This window comes from Cuculus canorus, chromosome 1 (genome assembly GCF_017976375.1).
Source record: "Cuculus canorus isolate bCucCan1 chromosome 1, bCucCan1.pri, whole genome shotgun sequence".
Classification (NCBI taxonomy): Eukaryota; Metazoa; Chordata; class Aves; order Cuculiformes; family Cuculidae; genus Cuculus; species Cuculus canorus.
This window is the reverse complement of record NC_071401.1, coordinates 115,217,208-115,227,609: the sequence shown is the minus strand read 5'-3', so window position 1 is coordinate 115,227,609 and position 10,402 is coordinate 115,217,208. Positions and strand designations below refer to the sequence as shown.

At 45.5% G+C, this 10,402-nt stretch overlaps 1 protein-coding gene across 1 annotated transcript in view; it reads right to left on the bottom strand.

Moving 5' to 3' along the window:
• Nucleotides 1–6,124: 6,124 nt before the first annotated feature.
• The window catches only part of CD47 (CD47 molecule), a 38,112-nt gene continuing 33,834 nt past the window's right edge, over nt 6,125–10,402 (bottom strand). Inside the window, exon 9 of the mRNA XM_054068746.1 lies at nt 6,125–9,745. Within this exon, the coding sequence (XP_053924721.1) occupies nt 9,602–9,745 (144 nt within the window). The 3' untranslated portion in view covers nt 6,125–9,601. The remainder of the gene's footprint in view (nt 9,746–10,402) is intronic.

Sequence of the window (10,402 nt, the reverse complement as noted above, 5' to 3'; positions counted from 1 at the left end):
ATTGCTTTGCTTTGCTTCGTTTTGTTTGGTTTTAAATGGGGAATCCAATTCTGCACGGCAATTCTCCTTCCTGACATCTGTTCCATTTTTATCTGTGTTTCAAAAATTTCACTCGCAGAAACAACTAGTGGGAGCATGCCAGGTGCTGCATTTGCAGGAGTGCATCCTCTACCCCGTTCCCTTCCTTTTTGTCAGCTGTTTCTCTCTGAGGTCATCTGTCACCTCCCAAGGGGACACACAGCATCATCCGTGTGCTTTGAGATCCTCTCAGCAGGAGAGCGCAGCCTTAGCGCAGCACGGAGACTCTCCAGTTGGGTCACTCACCTGACAGAGCCAGTACTTCTCCAGGACGCGGGTTTGTGGTCCTGCTCCAGTGCAGCAGCTCAGGCGGATGGGATGGATGTAAGAGGGCAAAGCCACTTCTCACGAGATCTCATAAGAAACAAATAGCTTTGGTGTTTGGGGAGATAAAGCTGCTAAAAAAACCCAGCCTTCAGTCAATGGGATTTTCTGGTGTTTATTTTTCCCCGTTCCACCCTGAAGCAAAAGTTGAAATGGTAGCACTGCCTGTGCAGCAAAGCTTCCCAAAAAAAGCTGTAAAAGCTCTCATTTGTAAGTCAAACACAATTTTTCTGCTTAAGTGCTGATATTCATCTGTTTTGCTAGGGTTTTTGGGGGGTGAATGTGTGCGTGTTGCATGCACATACACAAGGGGAGACAGCTGAAACACCTTAGTCCATATGCCCAAGCACTGCTCTGATGCCTGGACAACAAGATAGGGATTTTTTTCTGGGATGGGGAGGTGAGAGGGTGGAGGCAGTCACGGGCTGCTGCACAGACGCCTCAGCCTCAGTACCTGGACAGGCAGCTGCAAAGCGGCCCATGGGACAAGGAGCTACCACCCTCAACAAAAGGATGGAACACTGAGTGGAGGTGAAGACAGCCCCTAACCTTGCCATTGCCCAAGGAAGCTGGGCAGCCCCGTGGTGAGGGGTGTCCCACAGCTGCTAGCAAGGGGACAGAGGAGCTCCTCACCAGTGACTTTTTGATGTGGGCATGCAGGGGTGTGGGGGACACCTCTTCAATTCACATGGTCATAATCAGAGGGCTCAGTAAGGCAAAAACATATCTTCTGCTCATTTTCACCTCCTAATGTGGAAATAAAAAAGTGCTTTTTCATGTTAATTAAAGTATGTGGAGGAGTATTCAATTTGTTTTGATGTCAAAACAGAAGACAAACCAGGGACTCTCATCTAGAAAATGTCTGGCTTCGTGTTGCAGTGCTTGCTGCATCAAGGACAGGGCGGGGGAAGAATGAAAAGCTGTTTCCCCTTTCTAAGCAGTGATGCTTCTCTTTTGGACCTAAAACACGACTCTTACATCCTCTGGTGCCTGTGGCAAGATATGGCCTTATTGGCACATCCCACCTGGAGAAATTAGTTGGTAGCGTAGGCAGCAGCAAATCTGGTGGCTCTGTGTGGGTACAACAGCCCACAGCACCTATATTCAGCAACTAGTGAGTGCTGAAATAAAACCCCAGTTATGAAGTATATTTTGTATGCATGCATCTATATAATTTTTTCCTTTTGAAAATTGCTTATTATGGTGTATTTATGATTGACGGGATTTCTTTTTTGGTTTTTTTCCATAGCACAAATTGGATCTGACACAGGCTTTTTTTTTCACCAGCATGAATTAGATTTAAGAAAAGAAGGGTTGCTGCAGGTACTTAGGGAGCTTAATGTTTTCCCTCTCCAGATTAATCCATCTGGCAGTCACAGAGAGCGTTTGTACAAATAAAATGAATCTTGTGTTCATGCTGGGCCTTGTGTCCTCAGAGGTAACCCTGGGCAGCAGATGGTCCCAGGTTTGCAGAGGGAAGGTTTGGGTGTGCTCCAAGCTCCTCCAGAAGCTGTGGTTTGGCAAAGTCTGGGTGTTCAGCCACAGACCGCTGCGTTTTTGAGAATTGTGTGTTTCACCATTTGGTGAACACTTTGAACCGGCTTGCCAAATTGAAGGAATTCTCCGCTGTGAACTAAGGACCACTTTCAGTCTGATTTGAAGTTCAACAAAATTCTGTGCAGACCAATCGCTTGGCTGTACTGACCCTGTGTGTTTGTGTCATAGCGTTGGTTATCAGGACATGCATCTGGCAGGATTACAGGGAGGTATCTATAGTTAAATCAATTGGTTTAGGGGAAAAAAAATGGACACTGTTTCAACCTCCAAACCCCAGGGTTTAGCAGTGTGAGCACCATCACAGCTCATGGCTTTCCACCTGCTGCACAGGGGCTGAGTTGCACAAGACCCTTGAACTGCATCCCTGCACCCAGGGCTGATTTCCAATCCATAGCCCTGCTGGCCAGCCCCTCTTTGAGCAGCAAAAACCATCAGCAGCGGTTGGTGGTGAAATGCTTGCACCAACCACATTTCTCCTCCCTGGTAGAAGGTCGTTTTTGGCACCAGGAGCTCATTTTCTGTCTCTTCAATGCTTATGGAAATACCTGCTGCTGAGTTGGAAACACCAGCACCCAGGTTCCCAAGGCAAATCCCTGAAAATCTGTTCCTTCTGGTGGTCAACGCAGGGAGAAGCACACCTCATAATGCAGCCCACCTCCATACCACCCCAGCACCACCAGGACTTCTGGGGTGGGGCTGTCTGCAAGAGGAGGACAGGGCAGCCCATGCGCCTGACGTGCAAGTACTATTGTGCGTTTAAGTTGTCCTGCAAAAAGTGAACAGCTTCCTTGTCATCTGATAACTGAAGAGAAGCTTTGGTTGTGGGTCACTGAGCAACGGTGATAACCTCTGATTTAAAAATTAAATTGAAAAAAACCAAAACTAGTAGGTACTGCAAGAAATCCATTGGGGCAGAAATCCTCCTTCCCCTTACTCCATCTCATCAGCTTCCTGTTGTTCATTCAGGTAGATTTGAGAGCACGCTTGGGCTGGCACTTAATTGCTTAAGGACCTGAGCCTTTAATTAGATGTCTCATATTGCAAGGCAGAGAGACGAATCCTAAGTGGCAGCAGCACTCATGGATGTAAAACCTTAATCAAAGTGGTCCGCCTTTCCTGTTCTTAATTTCTCCCTAGCTAAATAAAAATGGATTGTTTTTTCACTAATATGTCTCACTGTTGAGTTTTTCTTAAGCTTTCTATGTGACAAATAATTGATATCTGCTTTGCTTTTTTCCTGATGACACAACGTGAGATTTAAAATAGCATAGACACTTAGGAAAGGAAATTTGCCTGCAAAAAAAAGACTTCCAGCATTTCCTTTTTATTCAGATAGAATTGGGGAAGGGGAAAACAAATGCATATAACCCTTCTAGGAAATATATTTCCTTTCTAGGAAATCTCTACTTGTACCAGCCAGGGAAGAAGTTTTTCTCCCAGGGTCTCCAGCAGTTCCGAGCAGCAGGAGGCGTGGGGGGCTCCACAAGTGTCCTGCTGTGCTTTTGGTGACCGAGTGAGATTCAACTCTCAGGACATGTAATGAAGAGGCACATAAGGCAAACACTGGGTTCAAAGCATGAGAAAACAAATGTGGCAGTTGGGCCTCTGTTATACACTTTTTTTCCCCCATATTGCAGAGGGAAAGAAGAAAGAAGCAGCTCTGTGTAAGCTGAGTTGCTTGGGTTTGAAGCTGTGTGAAAATCCTCTGTTTCTGAGTCATTTGTCATGGCAAACACTTAATTCCTTCTCTGCAAAGTGGTGGGTCAGGAAGGGTTGCCACTAAAGACCTCAAAGGCCTGTTTTCCATAGAAATCAATCCAGTCAGGCTCCTGTGACACAGGCACCTCGCTGCAGGGCTGTGTGGTGCCGTGAGGCAGTGAAGAGTTCAGGTGAAATGGGTGTCACCAGGGCTGACGGGAAAGAGAGGTGTCAGAGTCCCTTGGAAGCATGTTCTCCTAAAATAAGCTTTCCAAAATGGCTACGGGCTGGGAAGCAAAGCAAGGAGAGATCCATAGTAACCCACCATTGCCTTTTTCAGTATTAGCAATAAAGCATCCATCGTCAGAGGCAGACCTCGACTGACACGGGCTCCGTTATTTCACATATGTTTCAATGTCTGACAATGCGTTGCTGGTCACTTCATTATCTACTGGGTCTTTTCAAGGATGATGGCGGGTTTGATAGAAAGGCTATCGCCAGAGGGCAGAAAGGCAGCACACCAAGCAGCTTCTGGAAAGGATTTAGTCTGCCCCAGCGTTTACTCATTCATTTTGTTCCTGGGAGGGCTGCTTTTACTGCCGTGCCCTAAATGCGCTTGCAGTCAGTGGAGTTTCACTACATAAGAAATTTGCCTGGCCTGACCCCTGGTTTTGGTTTCTAACTCTCTGGATTATTTGTATAATTGAGTGACAGCCAGTAAAAATCTTTTTAAAAAACTGATCCTTTAAAGTTTAATGGAAAATAGTCATATGCAATATAATTATTCCCTTGTTGCTGAAAAAAAGTGGTATATTCATAACATATGGACTTTTAAGGCAAATTTTAGTTGCTAGAAAGCTACGGATAATCAGTATACTTGATTCATCCTTCGGGAGCTGGAGTATGGTTGATTCATTACTACAGCTTTAGCTAGGTGTTTAATGTCCTTTTTCTTTTTTTCCCTGGCTGGCTGTCTAGTTCCTGTTGATTTTAATGGGAATTAGGCAGGCTTATCCTTCTGACATATTTGAAAAAACATCAGTTTTAATCTTTTACTTAAGTAAGCATGCAGAGCACAAGCATATATGGAGCAACAAGCTTATTCATGGTCTTTTCTAATTGAAATAACACCTAACAGGTTCTATGAATCCAGTTACTGCGTTACTGAAATTCATAACCCAAATTATCTGATTAATGGTAATTTTTTTATTATTTTATCCTTTCCATGTATTGGTATGGCCCGAGCTCTACATTCCCATTTCTTTGCCGGGGGAAGGACATCAATGGCTGGATTTATTCCTCCTTTCTGAAGAGCCCACATGAGGCTACTTTTCAGACATTTTAAACAGTCTGATTGAGCAGTCTTGCCTTTTTCTTTTCTTTAATTATCTGCAGGTGTAGTCACACTGCTCACTTGGGTACTAAGGGTCTGACAATCCCTCACTATTATTTTCTTGCACAAAGAAAAGCTGAAGCTAAAAGCATGCTAGGCACCGGTCAGGCAATTTGCCCTTATGGCAAAACATAAGCTGAAATAGGCTCAAGACCACCCAAAACAAGTTTGTCCAAGTCATTTGGCTTCGTGGCACTGAGCTGCCACCCACTTATGGTGTATCTCATTGCAGAGGTTTACTCCAGAGCCTTGGCTCTGTCCCTGCAGTCAGCTCCCACTCCCCAAAATATTCGACTTTGAGAGTGCCTCCAGCAGCTCCTCTTTGCGTTTCCCAATAGATACCTGATTTTGAGGCAGCTTTTTCTTTTATATTATTATTTTTCCTTTTTATAACAAGCCACTGAAGGTAGATCACCTCCCATTACCAGAAGCAATAAAGCATCCAACCCATCTTACTCAGCAAACCTTTATCAAATACAGCCAGTTTAAATGCCTGCAAGCCTGGCGAGGCGCTGGATATTTCTCTGGTCTCACTGGTATTGTTCCAGCTCTTGGGAGCTGTTAAACTGGCAACATTCATTTTCATGTAAACTTGTTTATTTCACTCTGATCTCTATTGCCCAGACTTCTTACAGCCAGTGATGTGATCCAAGGCTGAACCACTGCCTGAACATTAAAAGACTTTGTCTGGCTGGTAAAGGCATAGCTCAGCTACAGCGTTTGATGACGATGATGCAAAAAATTACCAGCAGCGCTATGGAGGAAGATAAGCCACCAGTTGAGCCTCTCCCAAGTAAAGTACTCGAGGTGTAAGTGCAGCATAAAGAGGCCGACCTCTTAGGCTCAGCTGTAGTTCCATCATTTTTTGACACTGCCGTCAAGATTTAGGGGTCATGCTTCCAAGAGCAGCATCAAACACAGGATACAACATTCCTCAAAGTACCCCCTAAGCTCCTGGGAGAGGAGATTGCTGTTGCAACCAGACTAAAATCAGTACAGAATCATTACAAATAACGCAACCCAATCCACAGATTTCTGTTAGTTTTCTTTATTTAGCAAATTCAATAATTCTCACACTGCCCAAAGGCCCAGTGTGCCCCTCGGTTACTGGTGTCCTGCAGCCCCATGCAAGCACCGATGCTTTTCAAGTAGTACATACTTGGGTGAGTACACTTACTTTGTGGTTTTAGAGCTGCTTATAACAATACAGTTAACACTGATTAGGTGCTTTTTCAAGCTGAGCCACAACAAGGCGCTGTTAAATCTATTTAGTACACAACCGAAACATAAACAAGCCCTGGCTAACGTCCACACCAACAATTTTCAGGTTATTGTAGGCAAGCATGGTGGAACTGGCCCAAAACACCCAGTGAGGGTGGGTTAATCCCACCCAAACCCAAGGGACCTTTACAACCACCAAATCACACCAAATTTGCTCCTAAACTGGTGCACTCAATGCGGTTTTGGCTCAGTTCACCTCCTCCTGGCTGTGCTGATCTGGAGGAGCTGTGTATTGTTGGACCAGCTGCTGTGGTGACAACCCCTCTGCTGCATGGAGAGGAGGACTGTGGTGAATGTACTTCAATTTTCTTCTGGTATATAATAACCTGACGGCTCTGGGCCAGGTGTGACCTGAATATAAGCAAGCTCCAAGAGGAACATATGGGATCCTCCTTTGGACCGTTTCCAGCCACACGTGCACTAGGGACCTGCAATGTGCGTGCATGGGGATGGATGGACATACACCTACCTAGGTGTACATAAACCCCCTGGAATTCCAATGCAGAGCCAGCAACTCAGCTGTTTTGTTCTAGTCCATTGCAGCAAAATACTTGCTAACGAGTCATTTGAAGAATTACTTACCCATGGCTGACCTTGTCATGCTGCTTTGCCTTCCTGACTAGTGGGTAGGGGAGAGGGACCTTAGGGAGAGCCTATCTTGGCTCAGATGCCCATCCAGGAATACTGCCAAAGCAGCTTCAACCACCCATGGGTCCACAGGTGAGCAAGTGCTGTTGGAAGTCCAACCTTCATACACCTCAGAAGTGCATGCCATGTACTGTTTTTTAAGTGCAGGCTGTGCTGCAGAAACGGGAAGTCAAATCCACCTCTGTGCAGAGCCAGCTTTGACCTGTGCTGACATCGAGGGCAAACACTGGCAAAAATGGCCTTTGACCTGAGTCTCACGCCCCCACATGCAGGGATTCAGTGGCTTGTGTGCAAGCGGGGTGCAAGGCTGGGGCTACATGCCTCAGGGAAAGTGGCCTGAGCAAGAACAGTGGTGGTAACATCTCTACTAGGGCCACATCACTGCAGGGTTTTCATCTGCAAACCTGGCTCTCTTTTCGTTACGTATCACATGGCATTAGTATGAGCTGGGGCTCAAGCATTGCTAAGGCAATAAATGCAGAGGTCTTTAAAACGGCTGCTTTTCCTGCAGCCAGTCTATTGCTATACAGAGAAAAATGTTAATTTTAACTCTTTTATGGTTTTCTTATACTGCTTCTGTGGGACCTTTTTATTGGATCACATAGCTTTTATCAGGTCAAATATTTGCAGTTCTGACACCGTGTGAGAATGGCAGCGCTGGTATTGGAGACGCAATGTGTAATACCACCACCACTAACCAACACTGGTGTATTATTTTTAAAAAGAAACTTCCTATTAAACTATATTCCAAGGCTGAAAAGGCCTGTAAGCAGAGCTGGCCACCACAGTGTGCTGCATCCTAAGGCTCAGGGATGGCTTGTCTCAGACGTGATGGGTATGGCCATGACTATGGGTGACAAGACACTCTGTGTCCTACAGCCTCCTCACCAGCTTCGGCCAAAACTGCTGCCAGGAGCCTGGGCATTGACCTGGCGATGCAGTGGGTTTGGGGCGAGCTGAAGCCACCTACCCCACACAGCGGTGTGTGCAGGAACTCTGGGAGAGTGGCCACAGTCCAGCAGTGCCAGTCTTGCTTGCAGCATGGTGTGGGAGAGGATGCTGCAACGTCTCATGCTGCCAACTGTGAGGGGAAGCATGTGTTGTGAAGGTTGTTTCATTTGAGGTTTTATGGATGGGCAGAAAGGAAAAGGGGAAGTGAATGCCATGGACAGCAGGAACCAAGGGAAGGAGTTCAGGCTGAAGCTACCCAAACTCGTTGCAAGGAGGGGAGGAACTTGCTGCACTGAGGAAATGTTGGCTGTGAACCCTGAGTGGCCTGAGTGCCAATGAGAAGCAAGTACAGGTCAATGTTTTGAGGAACCTCCATCTCTACTGATGTTCTCATCTTCTGAGCAGTCTGCAGGAAACTGAAGAAAAATTGCTTACAACTGCCCAGAAGGTCAAAAATGTTTCTTTTCAAACTATAAGCTACAGTTCTAACCCAGCTTTCAAAACCTTTCCACAGACCATTTTAATATTTGATGGTGTTGAATTTGGGTGAGGCACACAGGTTAATGCCAGCAGGTGCTCACGGAGGGAGGATGGCGAACTGGTGAGAGGCCACTCCACCTTTTTCTTCACATAATTGATCCTTAGTCAGTAGAATAAAGAAATTGCCTAACTGTAAAAGAGACATAATTCAACAAAATATTTGTCTAAAGCAGATGGCCCTGGTGACTCAGAAAAATATACTCCCCCTGCTACAAGCTAGCTGAAAAGCAAAGTGGTTTGCCATATAGAAAAAAAATGACACATTGAGGTGATGAGCTATCTAGGAAAAATGGAGGAAAAGAAGAACATTCACAAATGCCATTTAAAAGATAAAAAAAGGTTTAGCTGCATCACTTCTCTGATCTACCACCAACCTAGTGGTCTGTGTGTGCAAGGATGAGCTGTGGGACACATCAGAAACAGATTTGTTACCTGCTGTATTTCAGGATGAAGTTATACCACTTAAAAACTCCCAGGGCACAGGGATTTCCATAAATACCTTCATCCATTTCAGTCACTTCTGTGGCATTGCTGTTTTTGCCCTTATTCAGGGGAAATTACAGGTTATGCTATTCTCATCATAGCTTTTTGCCTTAATTCCCCTTTTCTACCCTTACGAATTCACCGAATTCTTTCCTTTTGTCATTTTTTGGCTACTGGACAGCCCCAAGCCTAAGCTGCTTCCTTTCCACTGGCTGCCTCTGCAAGTACCTGCTGCTCTACCCTCTCCTTCTAAGACCTGATGCCTTCATTCCTCTTAGAAAAGCTTGTGTTATTCTACAGTGTTCACATTTTGCTGGAAACCTTCAAAATGACTTTGTACCTTCCTTGTAGCTCACCACATACAGCATAGCTGTTCCAACGTTAGGTAGGCTTTGACTCGAGTAAAATACAACTTACATCTGCAGATATACTTTTAATTTACCACTTTGGACTATTTGCTTGTTCCTCGTAGTGTAATTTTTGTGGTTCATAGGAAGTAGCTAGAGCTGGGCTGGGGGTGCAGATGCTTCTCCCCTTCCCAAGCCTTTGCAGTACAGCTTCCAAGTGATCTGGCACCACATGGCTGCTGCACACATACCACAAATCCCCCTGGGCTCACACTGCATGCCTGCCACCAGACGGATGATGTCACCTCCTGCCTCTCCATCTGCAAGCCCTTGTCCTGACAGTAAGGATGCTGGCTGATGCTCTGGTCCCTGCTGGAGTTTTTTCCACCTCTCCATGACAGCCAAAGAAACCTCCGTATACAGCTTGTTGTAGGTAGAAGGTCTCCTGGGAGGGAAAACATAGAGTTGGCCCTTAAAATATTACTGGTTCGGCTGATGAGTTCGCTTTCCTGGTTTCTGCTGAAGCTTTCCCTTTGGTACAGATGGAATAAGCTTGTAATAACGGCTGCAAGCTATTGGAGTGAAGCAAATGTACAGTGAAATATTAATTGATTAACCTTCTTTTTCTTTGTTTTTCCAAGCTGATGTACCACGGCTGGTTGCAAAATAAGGCCAATCTTGCCTGTATTCACAGAGTATGGTGCACTCACTCTATGTTATAATGTATGTACCATACACAGACATGTTTTATGTACATATGTACGTGCATGTATCTAATCACTTACCTTATACACCGCCGTACAATTGTAAAAGTCCCTTTGTCTACCTGTACTGGGTTAACTACTGGTTGCCATACAGAAAAATCAGGAATGCATACTTGGCTCCCTGTTTCTGTGTAACTACACCTGCAACAGAGGCCACACCACTGTCAATGCATTGCTAACCTGAAATAAAACAAAAAACAGCTTTGAATCCTCCCAGCTCAAGTCCCACACAGTTGGGATGGGAGAAGGCAGCCTTAGCACACCCTCAGCTTCACCGCCCACGTGCAAGGGAGGACTGCGTTGGCACATGGCAAGAGTACCAATGCCTGGCATGGTCA